This window comes from Myotis lucifugus, unplaced genomic scaffold (genome assembly GCF_000147115.1).
Source record: "Myotis lucifugus unplaced genomic scaffold, Myoluc2.0 scaffold_8, whole genome shotgun sequence".
In the NCBI taxonomy this organism is placed as follows: domain Eukaryota; kingdom Metazoa; phylum Chordata; class Mammalia; order Chiroptera; family Vespertilionidae; genus Myotis; species Myotis lucifugus.
In genome coordinates, this window is record NW_005871056.1 from 3,240,447 (window position 1) to 3,265,740 (window position 25,294).

General features: G+C 37.2%; 1 protein-coding gene across 4 annotated transcripts in view; it reads left to right on the top strand.

Moving 5' to 3' along the window:
- Nucleotides 1-7: 7 nt before the first annotated feature.
- HACL1 (2-hydroxyacyl-CoA lyase 1) overlaps nt 8-25,294 on the top strand; it is a 33,619-nt gene continuing 8,332 nt past the window's right edge. The window contains exons 1-12 of one of the 4 annotated variants that reach the window (XM_006083674.3): nt 8-150; nt 346-450; nt 5,717-5,757; nt 6,363-6,443; nt 7,401-7,473; nt 9,067-9,144; nt 10,280-10,374; nt 12,135-12,247; nt 15,585-15,720; nt 18,464-18,569; nt 21,250-21,333; nt 23,043-23,144. In XM_006083674.3, the coding sequence (XP_006083736.1) occupies nt 70-150; nt 346-450; nt 5,717-5,757; nt 6,363-6,443; nt 7,401-7,473; nt 9,067-9,144; nt 10,280-10,374; nt 12,135-12,247; nt 15,585-15,720; nt 18,464-18,569; nt 21,250-21,333; nt 23,043-23,144 (1,095 nt within the window). In that variant the 5' untranslated portion in view covers nt 8-69. The remainder of the gene's footprint in view (nt 151-345; nt 451-5,716; nt 5,758-6,362; nt 6,444-7,400; nt 7,474-9,066; nt 9,145-10,279; nt 10,375-12,134; nt 12,248-15,584; nt 15,721-18,463; nt 18,570-21,249; nt 21,334-23,042; nt 23,145-25,294) is intronic. The other 3 variants (XM_023749497.1, XM_023749498.1, XM_023749499.1) reach the window with 3 other exon arrangements.

A 25,294-nucleotide genomic window follows, 5' to 3' on the forward strand; every position in this document is an offset into this window, starting at 1 on the left:
AGGAGGTGCAGGCCGCTCCTGGTCCGCTTGCCGCCCACTGGGTGACTGTGTTGAACTTTGAGGTGGAAGATGTCGGAAAGTAACTTCGGCGACGCAAGCGAGGAACAGGTGTCTGGCGCTGCAGTCCTCGCCCGGGCCCTGAAAGCGCAAGTACGAGGGACCTGCCTGAGGGGACGGGCTCCTACGGGAGCCGGCGAGGGCCGAGCTGTGTTGGGAGCCGGTATTGCCGCGGGGGCGGGGGGCGGCGGGGGGTGTAATTGGGAAGGAGGGAGGGAGGTCCGGAGGGAACCGTGTGGCGGGGGTCCGTGCATTTACCCCCCCCCCCGTTCTTGCCCCCACACCCAGGATGTGCAGTACATGTTTGGCATCGTGGGCATCCCAGTGACCGAAATCGCCATCGCCGCCCAGCAGCTGGGCATCAGATACGTGGGGATGAGGAATGAGCAGGCGGTGAGTACAGACGCTGGGAGCCCGGGGCACAGGGTTAATGATTAATAATAAAGGCAAATACTCCTGGCAGACCCTCGGTGCTTACGGCTCTTCCAGCACGTGACACGTGTCAATCACAACCATTAAACGAGGCAGGAACTATGAGTCCGAGTTGACAGGTGAGAACAGTGAGGAAGACTCGGAGAGGTTACGTAACGGGCCTGAGATGACAGCTGTTACGGCGGAGTCGGGATTTGAACCCAGGAATTCTGGGTCTGGATTCCTTGCTCTTAACCTTACTATGCACTCCTGTGCTCTGCGAAGTGTGCCAGCATTGGGACAGTTTCCGTGCCCGAGTCTGGGTCCCCTGTCCTTCACTCGCATAACTACCTGTTACATGTTTATTTCTGTGTATTCTTTCACTGGGCTGGTTTCCCTCGGAGCCTGTGAGCTCCAGGAGGGCAGGGGTATCGTCTCTTCCTGACACATCTGCATCCCCTAGGGCCGTGGTCGGCAAACTGTGGCTCGCGAGCCACATGCGGCTCTTTGGACCCTTGAGTGTGGCTCTTCCACAAAATACCACGTGCGGGCGCGCAGTTACAGTGCGATTGAAACTTCGTGGCCCATGCGCAGAAGTCGGTATTTTGTGGAAGAGCCACACTCAAGGGGCCAAAGAGCCGCAGTTTGCCGACCACTGCGGGTGTTCCTGCACGTGGTGGGTACTCAGGGAGTGCCTGCGCTATGAATGGGGGAGGGCCAGGGCTCATGTCATTAGCAGGTGTCCCTGCACTGCAAGGTGACGTATTGCAGATGGCCCAGCCGTGATTAGAACTCAGGTGTCCTAAATCCCAGGCCAGTGCGTGTTCCACCGCATCACGCTGCCACCGTTCTTAGAGGCTTATTTGGAAGCATGAGAAAAGAAGCTAGGACGTTTTGTCAATCCCGTCCCAGTTCTTCCTCTGCCAGCTCAGCTTCACCCCTTCTCTCAGAAATGCTGGTTTCCAGATCAAGAATCTACTTCTGAGGGGGGTGAGGGCATGAGTGGGAGGGGGGTGGGGGCGTAATGGGGGGATAAGGACACATGTAATACCTTAATCAATAAAGAAATTTTAAAAAGAATCTACTTCTGCAACGTCAGTCATCTAAAGCTAACTAGTCCTGCTTTCCACTCCCACTGCTGCCCTCTAACTCAGGCGCTTGCCACCTCTTTCCCAGACAGCAACCTTGATCTTAAGTGGGGCCCTTCCTCTGCCCTCGGATTTGAGTTCCTGCAAAGCAGGAATCCTGGTTCATTTCTTTGTCCCCATAGTACCTGGCTTGGTTAGGGCTTTGGCATGATGTGGCTGCTTAGTACATTTTTTATTCATTGAATGACATTCCTTATTTGTAAGACTTGAGAATTGTGGTGCGTTTTTAAATCTTAAAACGAATAGGTCTTGAGTTTGTGTTGCTTCTACCTTCTACTTTTCTTAGTTGGAATAACATTCTATTTTTTCATCTGTGTGAGAAGACGGAGCCAATGACCTATTAATAGGACTTATTTTACTGTTTTTCCTAGTGGAGGGTTGTCTAGTTTCTTTACACAGCACATATTTATTGAGTGTGTACTATATACCAAGTGCTGTGTTACTTACCCTTGGCAGATATAATGAAGCACTGAAGTTTAGTCTTGATCTTCAAGTTGATCACAGTCTGGGAAGGTGAGAGCAAGACACACTGAAAACATTTATCTAGTATAGTAACTTAGAATAGATATATGTATAATGGACAGAACATATAGAGGGTGACCAGCTCTCTTTGAGTAGGACAGAGAAGATTACCTGTGGAAGCAATGTTTGTTCATACTGGTCCATCAAGATAGCTTAAAGGCATGATGGCCTGTAAGCCTGGATATGGAGGCTCAGGGGAGGCTGTAGAGAGTCTCTAGTTGGAAAAGGAGTGTGGAATTTTTTCAGTAGGCACTAGGTGAGACTGTAAAGATTTTTATAAATAGGTGGATAACATAGTTAGATTTGTACTTTAGAAAGATAATTTTGTGGCAGTGTAGAGTATGTGTCAGAAAGGCAGCTTGAGCCCAGCTGGTGTGGGTCAGTGGTTGAGCGTAATCCTGTGAACCAGGAGATCACAGTTTGATTCCGGTCAGGGCACATGCCCAAGTTATGGGCTTGATCCCCGGTGGGGGACGTGCAGGAGGCAGCCAATCAATGATTCTCTCACATCATTGATGTTTCTCCCTCTCCCTCTCCCACTCTCCTTCTTTCTGTGCTCTGAAGTCAATAAAAAAAGAAAAAAAGAAAGGCAGCTTCAAGCTTTATTAGTCCCCATAAGCTTAGTTGCAGGCCTCCTTAGGTCCCAGGTACTTTGTTGAACACTGGATATGGAGATGGACAGCTCCTGTCCTTGAGGTGCTTATAACCTAGCTGTGGAGATAGACACAAACAAACCGTTTTATAATAATGTGGTAAGTACTGTGATTGAGATAGATCCAGGGTGCTGTGGAAGTCCAGGAAACGATACCCTGCTCAGCCTAAGATTGTCGAGGTTTCCTGGAAGAGAGGATGCCAAGCTGTCGTGAAGGATGAATAGACATTAACCAGCTAGGGAGGGGAGGACAGGCTCTTCTGGGGGTGATTCCTAGGTTTAGGCTTGCTTGACTGACTAGGTGGATCATCGTGCCACTGACTCAGATGGGAAATACAGAGGGAAGAGCCAATTTGAAGAGAAAAGGTAATGAGTCCTGATTTGGACATAATGAGTTTGAGATGCCTGTCAACCTGACTTTTTGCAGCAGTCAAAGGAAGACTTAACTAGAGAATGTGAGAACAAAAATACAAATTACTAGGATCACGAATGAAAAAGGAGGCATCACTGTGGACCAATGTGTTGAAGAAGAAATCACAATGGAAATTTTGAATTGAATGATAATGAAAAAATGCCATTGCCAGCCCAGCCAGTGCACCAAGAAGTCACCAGTTCAATTTCTGGTCAAGGCAGATGCCTGGGTTGCAGGCTACATCCCCTGCAGGCAGCTAATCCATGATGCTCTCTCATTGATGTTTCTTTCTCTCCCTTCCTCTCTCTATAAAATCAATAAAAATATATATTAAAAATGTGAGACCAAACTCATGGTAGCTAAAGCAGTTCTTAGAGGAAATAGTTTCAAATGAATCTATTAGTAAAGTAAATAAAAAACCAATGCTGTAAGTTTACATTTTAAGAAGCTAGAAAAAGAAAACCAAATTAAACCCCAAATTAAAGGAGTAAAATAATAAATAAAAGAGCAAAAATAAATGAAATAGAAAACAAATGAACAACAAAAAAAAATCAGTGAAGTTAAAAATTGGTTCTTTGAAAAGATTAATAAATTTGATAAATCCCTAGGAAGACTGATGAAGAATAAAAGAGAAAAAAAAACACAAATTACTGATATTAGGAATAAAAAAGGGCACATTTCTATTGATTCTGAAGATATTTAAGCAATTGTAAGAGGATATATTTTTTATTACCTAGGAGTTTTGTTTTATACTTATTAAAATCTACTTAGACATATTTAAGTATGGATTTTTTTTATCGCACTTGTATATACATAAAAAGGAAAATAAAAGCAGAAATTGATTAAGGTATTCCTAAAATTTCTTTTCATTTAGAGCCCTGGTCCTCTGAATCACTTTGTATACTTATACATGTATGTATTTTTTTAAAAAAATATATTTTATTGATTTTTTACAGAGAGGAAGGGAGAGAGATAGAGAGTTAGAAACATCGATGAGAGAGAAACATCGATGAGAGAGAAACATCGATCAGCTGCCTCCTGCACATCTCCTACTGGGGATGTGCCCGCAACCCAGGTACATGCCCTTGACTGGAATCGAACCCGGGACGTTTCAGTCTGCAGGCCGACGCTCTATCCACTGAGCCAAACCGGTTTCGGCATGTATGTATTTTTTAATTGTGGTTAAAAAAATCATAAAATTTACCATCTTAACCATTATTAAATGCACAGCTCTTAACCGTTTTTGAAGTGTGCATTCACATTGTTTTGCAACAGCTCTCCAGAACTTTTTCTAGAGAAACTGGAACTCTGTACCCATTAAATAACTCCTCATTTACCCTGCTCCCATAGCCCCTGGCAACCACCATTCTACTTTCTGTTTCTATGAATTTGACTACTATAGATACCTCATTTAAATGGAATTATACAGTATTTGTCCTTTTGTGGCTGGATTATTTCACTTAGTATAATGTCTTCAAGGTTCATTCATGTAGCATGTGCCAGGACTTCCTTTTTTTAATTTTTATTCTCACTTAAAAATTATCTTTATTGTTGAAAGTATTACAGATGTCCCCCTTTTCCTCCCCATTGACCCCTTCAACTCCACTCTGGTCCCCTTCCCAGGCCTTGCCCAAATTATTGTCTGTCCATGGGCTATTCTTATATACATATAAGTTTATTGGTTAATCTCTGCCCGCCCCCTACCCCTTCCTTCTGAAATACATCACTCTGTTGCATACTTCAATGTCTTAGGATATTTTTAAAAAATATATATTTTATTAATTTTTTACAGAGAGGAAGAGAGAGGGATAGAGAGTTAGAAACATCGATGAGAGAGACACATCGATCAGCTGCCTCCTGCACACCCCCTACTGGGGATGTGCCTGCAACCAAGGTACATGCCATTGACCGGAATCGAGCCTGGGACCCTTGAGTCCGCAGGCCGATGCTCTATCCGCTGAGCCAAACCGGTTAGGGCAGGATCTTCTTTGTTCATCAGTTTATTTTGTGTAAGAGGATATTATGAATAAACTAGATCATATGGGCAAATTCCTTGAAAAACAAAAACTAGATTCAGTATCTAAACCATTACTTGAAATTTACAGGTAGAACATTATTTGTTAAAATGGAAGGTTTTCCAATTCCTCCTTTACAATTAAGTTCTAGTCTCTTACTTAATAATAAATTATTAGCCATAGCTGGTTTGACTCAGTGGATAGAGTGTTGGCCTGTGGACTGAAGGATCCTGGGTTTGATTCTGGTCAAGGGCACATACCTTGGTTGCAGGCTCCATCTCTGGCCCTGGTTGGGGCCTGTGTAGGAGGCAACTAATCAATGAGTTTCTCTCACATCGATGTTTCTCTCTGTCTCTCCTCCTCCCTTCCACTCTCTCTAAAAAATTCAATGGATACATATCCTTGGGTGAGGATTAACAACAACAAAAAATAAATTATTACACATGTACTTACTCTAAGGATCCCAATATGCTCAAGTCCCAGTGTTTTTTCTTTGTAGGCTTGTTACGCTGCCTCTGCGGTTGGATATCTGACAGGCAGGTAAACTAAAGTCTTTGTTTTATTTCTATTTCTTTTCGAGGCTGTTTTAATCAGAGGTTCCTAAAAAAAATGCTTTATAAATGTAAAATGACAAAATGAATTACATGAAGATAACTTTTCCTTGGTGTTGTAAGCTTAGAAAGTCATCTAGGATAAAGCATTCAAATTCAATTTTAAAGAGTTGGACAGAACACTGTATTTCAGAATTACTTACAAAGATCAATTGACATTATATTTACTTGTTAAGAAAAATTTTAAAGACACTTCATTTTTCCATTCACAAATGTCATCAGCAGTCAAAATTTTACTTCTGTATGTAGTCAACGTGACTTAGCCAGATATAATAAGAGCAAAATGTGAAGAGGTTAGTGAAACACATTGTGAAGATGATAGGTACCTTATTTCTTGCACGAAGACTAGTATCTTTCTCTTGTTTTTTTTTTTCTAATTCAAAAAATATTTTAATAATTGTTATACCAGTTGTAGAAAAGACCTATATGCCCTTCCTTTGAAGTCCAAGAACGTTACCATGTTTCACTGTAAGTGGTATGAATCAAGTATTGCATTTGACCTATTTTTAATAAAACAAATTGTTTTGCTTTTAGGCCGGGAGTATGCCTTGTTGTTTCTGGCCCAGGTCTCGTGCACGCCTTGGGTGGTATGGCAAATGCAAACATGAACTGCTGGTAATTAGATTGTTATTATTGAAAACATTTTCTTAAGAATGTCAGTGCATGATTTTACATATGGAGCAACTGCTGATCTGGGATGGGAAGACTTGGAATCAAGTGCTTAAGAGAATGGCTTAGTAAAAATTAAATTAAGAAGAGTGTTAGGAAGAAAGTTTTAAAACTCTCAGTAATTTGTTTATCTAGAAATAAACACTGAATACACACGCGCGCGCACACAGGTGTGGGCAAAAGTAAGTTTACAGTTGTTTGTATGAAAAAAGACATGCAGGTTATGATTACTGCAATAGCTTTATTAACTGAAAAGAATGTCACAATGGCAAAAAAAAAAAAATCACCCAAAACCAAAACACCTACTTTTGCCCACTCCTGTATATCTGTAAATGTATTTGAATGTGTGTGTAGTTCTCTTTAAGTGAATAATTATTTTTTAAAGATCTCAGATCAGTATGCAAGAATGTATTTAATTCTTCATCTTTTCTTACATAATTGGCAAGACAGTTGAAATTAAAATTTTTATCTTTCTTTGACCTTGTCCTTAGTCCCATCTCTGGTACTTTACCAATAAGATCATGTTAAAGGGGGTTATCTTTTCATCAATTCATAAAGTATTTATTTAAAACTCATTATAAAAAAATGTATCCTCCTCTTAATCCTGAGAATAATAGGAAGGGCATAAAAATTCATTTTACATCGCCATGCCTAGAGGTTTAGCATCAGCATCCAAAAGGGGTGGAGGAGAGAGGGGCATGGAAGAAAAACATTTACTATAAATTTCAGATTTTTCTGAAACTGAGGAAGGGTTCTCTCATATCAGGTTATTTCCTAAGTCTTTAAATCTACAGTTTTTAAGGGAAAATTTAATCCTCATTCTATATCTCTATTTTTTAATATTCATTGAGTGTTTAGTATTCATTGGCCACTCTGCTGAGTATTTTACAATTTGAATTTCAGGCCCTTGATTGTGATTGGTGGTTCCTCTGAAAGATGTCAGGAAACAATGGGAGCCTTCCAGGAGTTTCCTCAGGTACCCACCTCTAAGATTTTCCTCTTGAGTTTAGTTACACAATTATACACTTTTAAGATTTGTGGAGAAGAATATTGTATGTCAACTATAAATTTTAAATTAAAAAATGCAAAAAGATTTATGGAGAAGAAATAAAGTCCTGTTTACAAAATAAACAATTCAAATGAAAGAGAGTTACCTGAGGTAATTTAAAGGTAAAATTCCTGAACTATAAGACAGTTTCAATGTGGATATTGAGAAAGCTTAGGCTCTGCTTAGGAGCAGTCTTCTAAGAAATACACCTTTTCATCAGGCTTTTAAACTAAACATAGGTTCTCCAAAGAGTCAAGAAAATATAGGAATAAAAATTGTTTTTGCATTTTGCCTCTCAGACTTTGGGGAAATAAAATGTTGAGAGGAAAAATCCTACTCAAATAACTACCAGTAGACTCTGGATAAGTTCATTTTTATTTTGGAGGGCTAAAGGGAAGTATTTGAAAATTTTTAAAAACTTGAAAGAATTTGTCAATGAATGCTACAGTTTTAAGAATTGTTATAGAAAGCAAATAGGTGAGAGTGAATGATAATTAACACTTAAGATATGAATATATTTGAGCATTTATAGCACAAAGTTAAAACCATTAGGCAAACTGTGTTGGTAAATTAGGAACCGTGAGAACTTCAAAATATAAACACATAATTTTGTATATGATTTAAACTAGATCTTGATATAGGTTAATGAAAATGTTATATTTTTATACTCTTGAAAGGGAATTGCAATGGTAGATAATGACAACAGTTTTTTAGAAGATGCTGATATATGTATTTGAAAAATAAGTAGAGCAGATAGTTATGTAAAAGGAAATTTAAAGTTACTACAAAAACTTTGTAGATGAAAAAAAAAGCAGAAGATAATATCCATTACAAATATTTTCCCAAAAAAGGAAAATAATAGAAGTTTATTAGATGAAATTAAGAGTTTGAAAAGAAAGATCCAAATATCTATTTCTTGTGGAAATACTTAAAACTAAACAACATGATTATGAACAGACTGAAAGTTGGAGAGTAATCTTAATTCTATCACACTTGTGGGACTAAGATTACCAATCATTCCATAGATTTAATACCAAGTATCAAGAGAAACAGTTTCTGTATAATACTTCAAAGTACATTAAACAGTGAAAAATTAACACTACTGAATTTATATGACCCAAACAGCATACCAACTAAATTGAATATTCCTTGCTGTGGAATTTCTGGGTCCAAGGATATACTCATTTTAATTTCTATAAGACATTGTCAACTTCCCTTGCCATTTCTACTCTGACCAGCAATGAGTGCCTGGTGCTTTCCTTTGCTATGGTAGATGCTGTGTATTATGTAAGTTTTTTATTTTTGCCAATGAAAATAGTGTCTTGTTTGATTTGCTTCCTGAATCATACTGAGGCAGAAATTTGATTGTGCTTTGCATAGGCTATTAAGAAATAGTCCAGGTAATGCATAGTCTCCATCTCGCCTCGGAACATGAAAGTAATGACTTAACATTTTGTCTTCCTTCAGAAGAGTAATGTGATCTGTGAACTGAATTTTAAGTGATTTTCTTTTTGCATATAGGTTGAAGCTTGTAGATTATATAGCAAGTTCTCTGTCCGGCCGAGCAGCATAGAAGCTATTCCATCTATTATCGAAAAGGTACAGTATTTAATTACAAGCCCTCAAGTCAACTGGTTTTTCTCAGTCGCTCATATCTGTGTTATTTTTATTCTCAATTGAATGAGTAATAATTTGGAACATATTCACATAGTTAAAAATGATATTGTTAAAGAGCTGTATACATTTTAATATTTACTGCCACTATACTTAATTATAGAATCAGATAAAATAAGTCATTTTTGAAAAACAAACTTTTTCCTATACTTTAGTTTTTTTAATTATGGAAAAGTAAAAAAAAAAAAAAAAAAAAAGATATAATAGAATCCTGAGTGCCCTTTCTCTTATGCTATTGCAAGATTGTTTTTGAAAATTAGTACTCATGCATATAAAACCATCTTAGCTGATTAAACAGCATATTATAATTTTAGTTTACCAACTTAATTTATATGTAAAGTTACATTTGAGCTTTTTCAATACCATGTGTTATAGAAATCATTTGACACATGTTACAACATCACAGTTTCTGCAAACTGCCAAGTCATAGGATTAGGAAGCAGGTGAAAGTGCATGTTATGAATATTTGGCCGACAGAGCCTAGTAGATAATTTCTAAGACTAAAGTGTAATAGAATGTCAATTTTAACGGTCTAAGTGAATATTCACTTCCTTATCTTTCTCCTTTTAAACAAAAATCTCTTATAAAATACAATTGATCCTTGAACAACATGGGTTTGAATTGTGCCAGTCCACTTGTATGCAGATTTTTTTCAATAAATACTGTACAGTACTATAAATGTATTTTTCCTTCTTTATGATTTTCCTAATATATTTTTTTGGTTACTTTTTGAATACAAAAATATGTATCAATTGACTGTTTATGTTATTGATCAGGTCAACAGTAAGCTATTTAGTAATTAAGTTTTGGGAGAGTCAAAAATTATACTTTTTTATTGCATGGGGGATCAGGGTCCCAACCCCCATATTATTTAAGGGTTAACTGTATATAAAATGAATAGAGAGTACTTCAAATTTAATTAAAATGTTTACTTCTCCAACTAAGGATATTCAGAAAAATTAAAACTGTTTATTTCACAATTTTAAGTTATCTTTGAGTAAAATATAATAATAAAGATTGAGATTTTTAAAACATTTTCTTCTATTTGTAATAAATTTAGGCTGTAAGAAGCAGTATTTATGGTCGTCCAGGTGCTTGCTATATTGACATACCTGCAGATTTTGTGAACCTCCAGGTGAATGTGAATTCTATAAAGTGAGTAATAGTTATGCTAGGTTTTTTTCTTAATTGTATTATATGCTTATAATGCTTATAATGCAGTTTATAAGTTAATCTTTTAAAAAAATATTTTTATTGATTTCAGAAAGGAAGGGAGAGGCAGAGAAAGATAGAAATATCAATGATGAGAGAGAATCATCAGCTGCCTCCTGCATACCCCATGCTGGGGATCGAGCCTGCAACCCAGCATGTGCCCTGACGGAATTGAACCATGACCTCCTGGTTCATAGGTCGACATTCAACCACTGAGCCATGCCGGCTGGCATAAGTTAATCTTCATTTATCTTAGCTTTTAATGATTTAGTAATTAAGCTGAATCCTAGTCAAAGGGCTTCTCTTAATTAAAATGGTATTATTTAGTAATTATTTTGGGGGTTAATTACTAAATAAAATACTTGGAACTTATTTGAAATTATTCTTACAGTACCTATAGATAATACATTCTCATTAATGTAGTATAGCCACTTAGAGTCGTTATAGCATAAACCAAGAGATGAGGAGACAGTTGAAAATTATTAGAACTCAACATTAAAAATTTTAGTCTGTTTGTTTCAGTTATTTAAAAATATTTCAACATCAAATGTTTATTACTTAAATAAACACTGAGTGAACAGGAACTGTAAAATATTTTTCATTGGCATCTCAGTCACCCCTGGTACACTTGGGTATGTGTACTTGGGTTAATAAATTGCCCTGGGTACCACTTAGTACATTCCTGCTGCCATGGACCAAGTGGCCTCCTAGTGACCAAGAGAGAAAGTGGGCATTTCTGTACACTCAGAGGTTTCTAATTGGGAGAGTCAGAGCAAAAGGACATCTATTCTGCTTAATACCTGAGCGTGATACTCAAAATAATATTGGGCAGGGGAAGGAGAGATGAGTCTCAGGTAACTTAACTCTGTAAGCTTTCTTTAAAAAATCTGTAAAGATTTGAATGTCCTTTTTAAAAATTTTTGTATTATAATGCCCAAGTGTTGAACATTATGGTGTTTATTAATTAGAATAAGTGAAATAAAACACTGAGGACTTGATGTCCAGAATTATTTAACTATACAGTTTTAATATTTATTTTACTAATATATATTATGCTACTGAAATCCTGACTTACCCAGTGAGTGGAAATATAGTAACGTAGTTAAAAGCATGGACTTTGGAGACAGAGAGACCTAGTTCAATCCAGTCTCTGACCCCTGGGCAAGTTACCTTACTTTCTGAATTTTTTCCCCCCAATGGTGCAGATAATAGTAATACCTAACCTCATTGTTTTGAAATTTAAGTGAGAATAAATGGCACACAGTAGGTATATTTAATAATACTAGCTTTTAGGATGTTTTTACTATTACTACAACTACTACTACAATGTAAAGCCATAAACTCAAATTTCCTGTCAGCTTGTTTAACTATTAGATGATACTAGTGAATAACTGTTAATTTACTAGATGTGGTAAGGATATTATGTCTACATAGAAGAAAGTATATTTTATAGCTGTATGGGGAAGTTTTTAGTCTTGATGCCTATAATTTACTTTAAAATGGTTCAGGAAAAGAAATCTTAAAATGCATGTTAGGGTGTGTACGTGTGAAGCAAATGTGGTAAAATGATAGTAGCTATTGAGTCTACATGCTGGGAATATGGAATTTACTGTACTATTTTTTCTTCCTTTTTATATATTTTATATTTTCACAATACATTTATAAGTTGGTCTCTTTTAATTAACAGAACTCTTTATTTCCAGGTACGTGGAGTGCTGCATGCCACCTCCTATTAGTATGGCTGAAACGTCTGCTGTACAAATGGCAGCATCTGTTATTAGGAATGCCAAACGGCCCCTTCTTATCATCGGGAAAGGTAGCATTGAGTGGAACTCTAAATCTTGCTGGTTTTCGAAAGAAAGAATGCTGATTCTGTTTTAAGACGTTGTCTTCATTATTAACATCTACTTTAATGTTTGAAATTGGAATAAGAGTTCTCTTCATCCAATATAGCATTACTTATTAGTTTTGAAATCATAGAATTGTTGTAGAATGCCTATTCTTGTCCTTTGAAGGGAATATCACCTATTGCATTTCTTTGGTCTTAGGAGTAAAAATGTGTTTTTTTCATTGTAAAATTTTTGTTGTTGTTAGTCCTCACTAGAGGATATTTTTCCATTGATTTTTTTAGAGAGAGTGGAAGGGAGGGGGAGAGACAGAGAGAGAAACATGGATGCGAGAGACACACATTGGTTGTTTACCTCCCGTGTGCTGACTGGGGCTGGGGATCAGGCCCGCAACCAAGGTACATGCCCTTGACTGGAATCGAACCTGGGACCCTTCAGTCTGAGGGCCAACACTCTACCTACTGAGCCAAAACCACCAGGGCATAAAAAAATTTTAATAGAAAATTTTGGAAACTCTAAAATATTAGAAAGAAATCCCTTCATTCAAAAACATACATTTTTAATAAGTAGTACTTTTCTATTGCTTTTTGGATTGTATATTTTATATATTGTGATTATATTCTACTTAAGTCATTTAACACTATAACATTTTTTTCATGGTCTTAATTTTCCTCCCCTAAATTTAATTTTTAATGTCTACTTATGTATATACTAACACTTTACTGGCAAATATTTAAATCTTTGCCAGTTTCTGTTTGTTTGTTTAGAATAGCTGTGACAAGCATGTTTGTGCATAAAACTTTTTCCATATTTAGAATATAAGACAGATTCCCAGAAAGAAAATTAATTAAGTTAAAAGATATTCATATTTTAAGACTTTTGGTGCATATTGTCAAATTGCTTTCTCCTAAGGTATTGTACCAATTTATACTCCTTTCAGCAGTTTATTACAGTATCCATTCTATGTTCTAGAACTGAGCAGGCTATAAATTACATATGACCATATTAGTTAATTGTCAACTACTAAGGAACTAACTACATAGAAACTAAAAATTACTTTAATGGAAATGGTGGACAACATAAAAAAATTGAAGTCAGAGCTGAGTTGAATGCAGCTATATGATGTAATAGCTCTCTGATCTTGGCAAATAAGTGCTTTGAGACTCAAGTACCTTACTTGTAAAAAAGATATTAACTATCTCAGCAGTATTGTTATAATTAAATAACACAACAAATAGAAAAAGTTCAGTAGGTGTTAGTTTTCATTCTTCCTCTAACCAATATTCATGAGTGATGATAAGGCCGGGAGTATAGAAAACATTTTTGAGGTAAAAAGAGAAATAATGGTCCCCCTACCTATAGGGAAACAGACCTGGTAACAAATATGCAGTATACTCTTAAATGGTGTGTGTAGAGGTGAGGTGGCTCATGGAGGTAGTTGGTTTGGACAGACTACCCAGAAGAGATGACACTGAGGTTACACCTTGAAAAAATGTTTGATAGGTCCCTTAGTGGACAAAGGGAACAAGGGCAGTTTGGGAAGAGAGAACTGGGTGGGCAAAGATACTGCGGTAAGAAGGAGAATACAAGGAAACTTTCTGGATGACAAAAAGGAACTACTTTTCCTCCTATATGTCTGAGAAAAGATTTTTCTAAGGTAATTTTTTTGTTAATCCTTGCCCGAGGACATGCTTAGAGAGAGCAAGGGAGAAAGAGAGAAAGAGAAACATCTATGTGTGAGGGAAACATCTATTGCAGCGGTTCTCAACCTGTGAGTCCCGACCCCTTTGGGGGTCGAACAACCCTTTCACGGGGGTCGCCTAAGACCATCGGAAAACACATATATAATTACATATTTTTTTTGTGACTAATCACTATGGTTTAATTATGTTCAATTTGTAACAATGAAATTGGGGGTCACCACAACATGAGGAACTGTATTAAAGGGTCGAGGCATTAGGAAGGTTGAGAACCACTGATCTATTGGTTGCCTTCCATACATGCCCTGACTGGGGAATGACCCCACAACCCAGACATGTGCCCTGACTGGGAATTGAACTGGCATCCTTTCAGTGTATGGGACAGTGCTCAACCAACCAAGCCACTCCAGTAGGGCTACGGTAATTTTATGAGGAGAACATTATATTGAATCTGAAGATACACTATACTGTTTACTGGAATTCAGTAGAGGATTGTAAGTTCATGAATATGGAGTAATATTCTACTAGCCCTGAAAAAGAGTATAAAATGAAGTGGCTAAAACAAAATATAGTGGCCTTGATGACATTAGAAATGAAATCATTCCTATATTCAGACAGTGAGTCTGAAATGGGCATACGGCTATTCTGTAGGCACACACGGTAGAAACAAATGCTATGTGGCCCACTTGGGTTAACCCTGTTGCAGTCACACTGTAGAGCCTGTGAAGAGATCTACAGAACTTTAGAAATGTGTGCCCCTTGTTAGAATGTCCATGCCTAGACTAGGAGATTGCAGTTCACATTAGCGGGTAGCAATGTGTGAGGTTAGAGAGAGCCTTCCCTTTGGAGGGCAAAGTCCTTTCTTAGCTACTTGGGCCTACCAGTAAACATAGTATGTTCAGGGAATTGTGAGTAGTAATTCAGTAGTACTATAGCATAGAACAGGCAATTGAGAGCAGCAAAGATGTGAGGTGCAATTTTTGTTATGAGCATCCTTTAGGAGAATTGAGAATATTTTTTTAGAATATATTTTTATTGATTTCAGAGAGGAAGGGAGAGGGAGAGAGATAGAAACATCAGTGATTAGAGAGAATCATTGATCAACTGCCTCCTGCATGCCCCACACTGGGGATCAAGCACACAACCCGAGCACATGCCCCGACTAGGAATCGAACTGTGATCTCCTGGTTCGTAGGTCGACATTCAAAGAGAGCATGCTGGCCAGGCTAGATTGAGAATATTATTAGAGAAGAAACTAGAAACATAGCTTTTTTTTTTTAATCCTCACCTGAGGATATGCTTCTATTGAGTTTAAAGAGAGAAGAAGCGAGAGGTATATGCTCTGACGGGGAATCAAACTCTTGACCCTTTGGTTCACAGAATGGCGTTCCAACCAACTAAGCCACACTGGCCAGGGCAGAACTACTGCTTTCTTAAACATTTTTAAATACCAAAGATAAAAACCATAATCATTTGTTTTGAGTTTAAGCCTGTATAAGCAGGAGAAAATTTGAGAAGTTTTAAAAGCAATTTCACATAAACTGTTTTAAGGGTCAGAGTATCTGTAGCTTAACTGACTTGTCCAATACATTTGCATTTCTTATAGGTGCTGCTTATGCCCATGCAGAGGAGGGAATCAGGAAATTGGTGGAGCAATGTAAATTGCCATTTTTACCCACCCCCATGGGAAAGGGTGTTATCCCTGACAATCATCCAAACTGTGTAGCTGCTGCCAGATCCAGGTGCGTAACATTCCAGATTTTAATTACTAGTAAATAGAGGCTTGGCAGATTTTAGGCTAATTTAAATTATTATGTGACTTTAATGAATCTAGGAGTTCTGAAATAATCATGTAATTTTAAGCATACCTGTTTATTTTTAGACTTTTCAGCACTTTTAAGATATTGTTCACTATCTCCTGAAACTTATGATTTCAGATGAGACATTTGCAGTCATTTGAATCATTGTTTCCCGATATGTAATATGTTGTTTTTCTATGTCCGCTGTCAATATTTTAAAAAAATATATATTTTATTGATTTTTTACAGAGAGGAAGGGAGAGGGATAGAGAATTAGAAACAACAGTGAGAGAGAAACATTGATCAGCTGCCTCCTGCACACTCCCCACTGGATATGTGCCCGCAACTAAGGTACATGCCCTTGACCGGAACCGAACCTGGGACCCTTGAGTCCACAGGCCGACGCTCTATCCACTGAGCCAGATGGGTCAGGGCAAGATTTTTTTTTATCTTTGGTTTTCAGCAGTCTGATTATGATGTGTCTGGACATGGTTTTCTTTTGGTTTATCTGTTTGGTGTTTTCTGATCTTCTTGAATCTGTAAATTGGTGTCTTTCACCAAATTTGGAAAGATTTTAGTTATGAATTTTTTAAAATATTTTTTGTACACCAATCTCTTTTCCCCCTTTTGGAATAATACAAATATTAGCCATGTTGATAATGTCCTATAGGTCCCTGAATATCTGTTCAATTCTTTTTAATCCTTTTATCTCTTGTATATTTTCTGTTTGTCTGCTGAAAACTTTTATTTTTCTATGTATTTCAAGAGTATTTTTGTTTACCTATGTAACATAGTTATAATAGCTACTTGAAAGTCTTTTTTACTAATGCCAATGTCATCACAGAATTAGCATCTATTTATTTTATTTTTTAAAAACATATATTTTTATTGATTTCAGAAAGGAAGGGGGAGGGAGGGAGAAAGATAGAAACGTTAATGATGAGAGAGAATCATTGATTGGCTGCCTTCTGCACACCCCCTACTGGGGTTCGAGCCCACAACCTGGACAAGTGCCCTGACCAAGAATTGAACCTTGACCTTTTGGTTCACAAGTCATCGCTCAACCACTGAGCAACACCGTCTGGGCTCATTATCTTTTCTTTTGAGAATTGTTCACATTTTCCTATTTTTTTTGTGTGTGTGTGTGTGTATTAATTTTGGATTATATCCTGGAATTTTGAATATTATGTTGTGAGATGCCAGGTTGTATTGAATAAACAATTTCAAGGGTTTTAGAGTATCTATAAGCAAATCTATTTTTCCACTTGTAGTTTTTATCAATTTGTTAAATTGGGTCCACAGGACCAGTACAGTATGTGAAGATAGCTTTTTTGAATATATACTTAAAATTATAACTGAATTTCTGTGAAAAATAGGCTATACCACCGAAGAAGACAAAAGCTAAAAAACAGATTCTCTATGACAAAAGATAGGGAAAAAGAGAAATAGCCAAGAAGGAGAAAAGAAGTTAAAAAAAAAGAAAAACCACCCACAGCAATTACGATAATAAATTCTTCTGGAAAAAGACAGAGACATTCAGATTGAATCACTAATAATAACAGTTACATGCATTATAAGAACCACATCTAAAACAAAATAAAAAGAAGCAAAGATGTATGAGTTAAAAAGAAAGCAAGGGTGGCTATATTAATATCAGTGTGGATATAAAAATAATTTAAAAATTAGAAGTTATATTGACAGAAATAATAAGATTTATAAAATAAAACTATTAGAAATTTACTTGGTATAATTTTTAAAGCAATTCAGAAATGTGAATCAGTCATCTTAAAAATATATGCTTCTAGGAATCAGTATGAAGTGTGTACTAAGATTTAATAGCCCGGGTTGGTATGGCTCAATTGGTTGAGCGTCATCCAGTGCACTGAAAAGTCTCAGATTTGATTCCTGGTCAGGGCATATACCCAGGTTATGGGTTCCATCCCCAGTCAGGGTTGTACAGGAGGCAGCCAATTGATGTTTTTCTCTCTCTTTCTCTGTCCCTCTCCCTTCCTCTGTCTAAAATAAAAGAAAAACACACACCACATTTTATTTTTAATTTAAGCATAAAATGTGCAACCCAGTACTATTAATAACAAAGAAAATATCCAACAATCGAGAAAAGGGTTAATAAGTTTAACATGTGTTCAGCAAAACATGTAGCCTTTAATTGAATTTAAGAAAAATTTAATGACAAAGGAAAATGTTTATATAAGCAAAAGTGCATGAGACAGTATTAAATAAGCTCAACTATGTATCAATATACTTGCATAGAAAAAGAGTAGATGAAAATAATGCCAGGATAGTAATAATAGTTTATAAGTTCATATTATTATTGGGTGCTTTTGGTTTTTTTCTTTATACTTTTCCTGCTTTTTCCAGATTAGCCACAGTGGACTTGTATTAATTTTTCTAATGGTAAAAAGTAATAAATGAAATAGAGTATAGATACAGTCTTATGGTAATACTTTTCTACTTATTTCATCTTTTATATTACTATTTAAATAGAAGGACATCATAAATTATTTTAGATTGAAAGATCAAATTTACCATAGAAGCTGATTCTGAAGACTAATATAAGTTCCCAATTATTTAGACTTTTCCAAATACTTTAGAAATTAATCTTATATTAATCAAGTAAGAAATATGGATATACTTTTTGTGTCATCAGAAATTTTCTTTTTAATAGGGCTTTGCAATTTGCTGATGTAATCGTGTTATTTGGTGCCAGATTAAATTGGATATTGCATTTTGGACTGCCTCCAAGATATCAGCCAGATGTGAAGTTTATCCAGGTACCCAGAGAAGACAGATTTAAAGTCAGAGCTATTCGTAGTTCAATGTTCTCCCTCTCAGCCATTATCAGCTCTGCTCTCTTTTTGGCTTTTATAAAGAACCATTTCTCTTTTTATAACAGTAGAATTTTATACATTGTCTAACATAATTACAGGTACCAAAGCAAGCTGCCTTTTCAAGCCTATGAAACAATGTACCACTTTACTTCTAACCAAAAAACCTTTCAAAATCAAGTTTTAAATAGTTTGAAAAGCATAATTTGCCTCTCCTCAAAGTTCAAGTATATTTAAAGGTAGGCAAAAGAGATTTAAGTAGGATGGTAGATTAGAACAAAACATTTAGCATTGTTAGGGATTGAGTTGTTATTTTAGATACCCAAACTTTTAGATACCTTTGGTTAGAAATCTCTAAACAATGCTGCTTTAACCTATGTCATTAAACAGAGTGTTTAGAATATACTCCTGATGACTCTTGTATCGTTATGACCCCCTTTGTAAGCCAGATTCCTCACTGGTGTAGAAAGTACTGCCCACATGGTGGCATGCAAAGCTGTTCACCCTACACAGATTGGTATGGTATTTGATGATCCAGCTACCATTGCTATCTTCTCCTTATTTACCTTTTACTTAAGGAATCAACTTCTTATAGTCCATTTCCCCCTAGGGCTATTGAGAAACAAAACTACTAACAAGCAAAACTTGGGTTGTACCTAGAAAATGCTGCCACTTCTTTGATTGCGCCTCTTGGTTAGAGAATAAAGTGCATCCCCTTTGGGTTGACTAAATTATTCCTCCTGACAGAAGCTATTTTTACTTGCCCAGGGCCAGCCAGAAATTGAGCTTCTGAGTAAATGGAAAGTAGCCATGCCATGCACTACTAGTGATTCTTTTCTATTTTTTTTAATATAGTTTATTGATTTTTTACAGAGAGGAAGGGAGAGGGGTAGAGAGTTAGAAGCATCGATGAGAGAAACATCGATCAGCTGCCTCCTGCACGCTCCCTACTGGGGACATGCCTGCAACCAAGGTACATGCCCTTGACTGGAATCGAACCAGGGACCCTTCAGTCCGCAGGCCGACGCTCTATCCACTGAGCCAAACCGGTTAGGGCTCTTTTCTATTTTTAAAAAAATACATATTTTCATTGATTTTTAGAAAGAGAGGAAAGGAGAGGGAGAGAGAAAGAAACATTTATGAGAGCAGAACATTGATCAGTTGCTTCCTGCACACCCCCCACTGGTGGTCAAGCCCAACCAACTGAGCTGCACTGGCCAGGGCTCTAGGAGTGATTCTTAAAATGTGGTTCCTAGCCCTGACCGGTTTGGCTCAGTGGATAGAGCGTCGGCCTGTGGACTGAATGGTCCCGGGTTCCATTCCGGTCAAGGGCATGTACCTTGGTTGCGGGCACATCCCCAGTAGGGAGTGTGCAGGAGGCAGCTGATCGATGTTTCTCTCTCATCGATGTTTCTAACTCTCTATCCCTCTCCCTTCCTCTCTGTAAAAAATCAATAAAATATATTTTTTAAAAAAATGTGGTTCCTGGACCAGCAGCATCAGCACCACCTGGGAAGCCCCACCCAAGACCTATTAAGATCAGAAACTCTGACGTGGACTCTTGCAGTTTATAGTTTAACAAACCTACCAGGTGATTCTGATATATGCTAAAATTTGAGAACTGCTCTAAATAGGAATTCCAGTGTAATTAAGTAGAACCTTATTGATTAGATTCAAAACTATAATTGATCAAATCACATGTATTTCTGTGGGTATAATGGAACAATACCAAAATCCTAGAATAGAATTGAGGAAAGATGATGAGGTTTCTATACTAGCCATGAAACTCATGTAGTTCCATGGATTTTTACTTTTATTAAGGAACTTCTTTTTAAAAAAATATTTTTATTGATTTCAGAGAAGAAGGGAGAGGAAGAGAGAGAGAGAAAAAAACACATCAATGATGAGAGAGAGAATTCTGTACCCCCCCTACTGGGGATTGAGCCTGCAACCCAGACATGTGCCCTGACCAGGAATTGAACCATGACCTCCTGGTTCATTAGTCAACACTCAACCACTAAGCAACACCGGCCAGGCATTAATGAACTTCTTGAACATCAAATCTTCTTTATCATGTTACATAAAGACAGGGGTGGGCAAACTTTTTGACTCGAGGGCCACAATGGATTCTTAAACTGGACCGGAGGGCCGGAACAAAAGCATAGATGGAGTGTTTGTGTGAACTAATATAAATTCAAAGTAAACATCATTACATAAAAGGGTACGGTCTTTTTTTTTTTTTTAGTTTTATTCATTTCAAACGGGCCAGATCCGGCCCGCGGGCCATAGTTTGCCCACGGCTGCATAAAGGAGTAGGCAAAAGTGGGTTTACAGTTTGTATGGAAAAAGATATGCAGGTTATAATTACTATAATAGCTTTATTAACTCAAAAGAATATCACAATGGCACTGTGCACTGAGGTATAAACTCATAAGTGCTCAAATTGCCGGCCTTCATTATTTACACATGCTTGTAGTCTACCTGCTATACTCAAGCATACTTTGCACAGAGTTCTTACCTACTTTGGCCCACCCCTGTATACATAGCTCATTTATTCAGCCTTAATTGACTTCTTAAAGAATTTAAGAATAAACATGGCTTGCTCCTCAGTCTTATCTCTTTTTAGATTGATATCTGTGCAGAAGAACTGGGGAATAATGTAAGACCTGCTGTGACTTTGCTAGGAGATATAAATGCAGTCACTAAACAGGTAAGAGCTTTGGCCTGGGTTTTAATTTACGTGGATTGGTCTTTAGAGAATAGTCGGTTCTTTAAAATGTTTCAATCTTGATTCACTTGATGACAGGTCTGATAACATCTATTTTAAACAAAATTTATAATGGAGGATTTTTTTCTTTTTTTCTTTTTTAATTGCTGTTTACGTTCAATATTATTTTGTAATAGTTTCAGGTGTACAGCATAATAGTTAGACAATCACATACTTTACAAAGTGTTCCCCTGATATTTTCAGTACCCACCTGACACTATACGTAATTATTACAATATTATTGACTATATGTCTTATGCTATACTTTACATCTCCACAACTGTTTTGTAACTACCAATATGTACTTCTCAATCCCTTTCCATTTTTCACCTAGTCTCCCAACTCCTCTCCCCTCTGGCAGCCATCATTTTGTTCTCTATATCTATGAGTCTGTTTCTGTTTTATTTGTTTATTCCACATATAGCTCTCTGACTGACTTATTTTACTTAGAATAGTACTCTCTAGGTCCATCCATGCTCTTGCAAATGGTAAGATTTTGTTCTTTTTTCATTTTTATTTTTTAAAATCACTATTTATCACCCCTATACACCATTTATCTTCCACCTCTACCCACCACCCCACCCAGAAATCAAGATTTTGTTCTTTTTTTATAGCCCAGTAATATCCCATTGTATATATGTACCACAGCTTTTTTACCCATTTGTCTATTGGTAGGCACTTGGGTTACTTCCATACCTTGACTATTGTAAGTAATGCTGCAGTGAACTTAGGGGTGCTTGGGGCTTCTTCGGATATATATGCTCAGAAGTAGAATCACAGGGTCAGAAGTAGAATCACTGGGTCATAGGCAGTTCTGTTTTTAATTTTTTGAGGAACTTAATAGAAAGTTATAAATCCAGCTTCTTATATATCCAGCTTCTTATATATGGATTATTTTTATATGAGTAAGTTAAACATTTTTGGAAGGTGATTGAAAATTTAAAGGCATTCAATAGACAGTCATTTATTAAGTAGGATTCAGCTATCTGAAAAATTATAAGAGGCACTAAACTTATAGCCAAGAAGTGGCTTTATCTACTGGAAAAATCTAACTTAGCTTTCTTTAGGCCATAAAGAGATTTTTACTCTTCAAAACTGTAATCAGTGACTTGTTCAGATTCTTATTATTTGTACATAATTTATACATTTCACTGTGACAGGAGATAAAATATAGTCACATTTATCACTTGATTTTTGGATACAAATTGGTATTGTTATCATGATTATACAGTATTAGGATGCAATCCCCAAGCACATATTAAAACACTCTGGAGCATTTGGTTTGTATCATGGGAATCCCTGGGTATTTGGGGCTGTTGGCCTTCCTGTAAGGGTTCTCTGGCGGGGTTGACTTTCCTTCTAGGACCCAAGAAGGTTTTAATAGCCCTAGTCAGTGAGGTGGGGGAGGTGGCTCTTCACTGTACCTATGGGAATCCCAACATCTGGCAGAAGTCTACACTGACCCAAACAAAAGCTTGCCGTGTCACCTATTTCTCTTCTGTCAGTTGTTTGCTGCCTTGAGGAAAAACAAAGAGTATGAGTGATGTGAAGAGCAGGATAGTATAGTAGTATTGTCTTTAAGAAGAGAGTTTTATGTTAGTAATATGTAAGTTTATTTTTAAGAAGGAAAGAAAAAGTTTGTGGTTTTTTAGCTTTTAGAACAATTTGACAAAACACCGTGGCAGTATCCTCCAGAGAGCAAATGGTGGAACACTCTGAGAGAAAAAATGAAGAGCAATGAAGCTGCATCCAAGGTAATACTGGGCCCACTGAAACTCAAGAATGCTCCAGGTTCATGGTTCAGTTCTGTCATAACATGGCATATGCATTCCTAAAAATCACCATGCTGTGCAAAATCTTGCAGTAAAAACCCCTGGACTCATTGGGAAAAAGGAGTTAGGGGCACAGCTCTCAAAAACTTTGTGAAGCATTAAAATAGAAAAATGGTGGTGAAGTCTTTCATATATATCTCACAATATATATGGCACTTTGCCTTGAGAGAGACCTGAAGTTTCTTGGGGAAATAGGCATTGAAAGGTTATAGCTTGTGAGTTTCTGTGGTGGAAGGAGGGTGAGCTGACATTGGACAGAAAGTTGTAAAAGCCTGTGTGGACAGGTGTGGCTTACTGTCCTCAGTGTGACCTTAACATCAAATTACAATTACGGTCTTTGGGAGCCTTAAATCCTGGGGCATGTTGGGCTATGTTTTTCTACCTTTAAGATATAAGTCCTTCAAGGCATACATTTATAATAGATAGATGTTTCATCAAAATCGAAATTTTTCTCTAATGTACAATCTTCTTTTTAAAAAAATGTTTAGCTTTATTGAAGTATTATTGACATACAAAGTTGTAAGATATTTAAAGGTACATCATGGTGGTTAGTATACATCCACATTATGAAAGGGTTTCCCCATCTAGTTAATGAACGCATCTGTACCCCACATTTATCTTTTTTTTGGTGACAATACTTATAGTCTTCTTAATTCAGTTTGTTTTTACTGGAAATTCTTTTGTGACTTCTTCACCTTCACTTATGGCTTTGCCTGATAGCTCAAGGCTTTGGAAATTGTAATGTGTGAAACCACCCAAACCATCCACTACTAGCACTAAAATGAGCCACTTCTGCAGGATTTGGTGTTTTCTGTTTAAATCTTTGTATATAGCCCTAGCTGGTTTGGCTCAGTGGATAGAGCGTTGGCCTGCAGACTGAAGGGTCCCAGGTTCGATTCCAGTCAAGGGCACATACCTAGGTTGCAGGATCGATCCCCAGTTGGGGGCCTGTAGGAGGCAGCCGATCAATGATTCCCTCTCATCATTGATGTTTCTATCTATCCCTCTCCCTTCCTCTCTGAAATCAATAAAAATATATATATTTTTAAAAGTCTTTGTATATAGGTAGTGCTCTCTCTTTGTAAGAAAGGTCATTCCTGATTTTTTTCACTATTTTTTGTATTTCTATGCATCTTGGTTCAGTTGGGTGTAGTTTTCTGTGTCCATGTAGCGTATCTCACTGATGGAATCATACATGAGCAAATATGAAATTTGAGTTATGCTTATATTGTTCCCTAATATGTCAGTCATCTCATTTTCCAAACAAGCAGAATTGATTATGCATGATTCTGTCTTTCATCTGAATTTTAATCAATGACTGTTTCTCTTATTAAGAGCCAGTCTCACTTCAATTTCCTTAACGGTATCATGATTAATTCCTTCTTTTCCCTAGGAATCACTTTAGTTTAAGATGTAAAGAAGTTGCCTCTCTTCTCTGGTGTAGGAGTGTAGGAGGGTCCCATCATCCATCTTGTGTATAATCTCCAATGGACCAAACTAGCACAGGTGAAGAGGCAGTGCTGGGACCAGATGGGACTGTGGCTGCTAAAGCCCCACGTGGCCTTCTCTCAGCTCAGAGACGCTTTAGAATAGTGGGTGAAGCATATTCCCTTTACTGTCAGTGCATGTGAGGAAGAGCCACATTTCTGAAATCCTGACTTCATTTTTATTTAAACTCTGGGCCATAGTTCAGGTGAAAATAGTCCAGAATAAAATTTTCATTTTTTCTAAGGCAGAGTTTCCCTAAAAGTGCTCAAACAGGGCTGTTTTGTTGTGTTTAACCCAGTGTTTCCAGTTGTCTTTACTATAGCACTTCTCAGGTTTTAATATGTTAATGTGCATTGTGGCTGTCCAGGAAGAGGGATATTCCCTGGTTTATACTAGGACCGTGGGACCCATTTTTCTTAGCATGTCCCCCGGGGACTGTTCATAGATCAATTCACTTCTCAGGGTGGCCATTGGTGGCCACTTGGGAACCTTGTAGCTTGCAGTTGTTAACGTGTTTCCAAATAAATTTGATAGTAGCTTATTGACAGTATGTACAGTTTTTCATTACATCTCAATCTAATTTG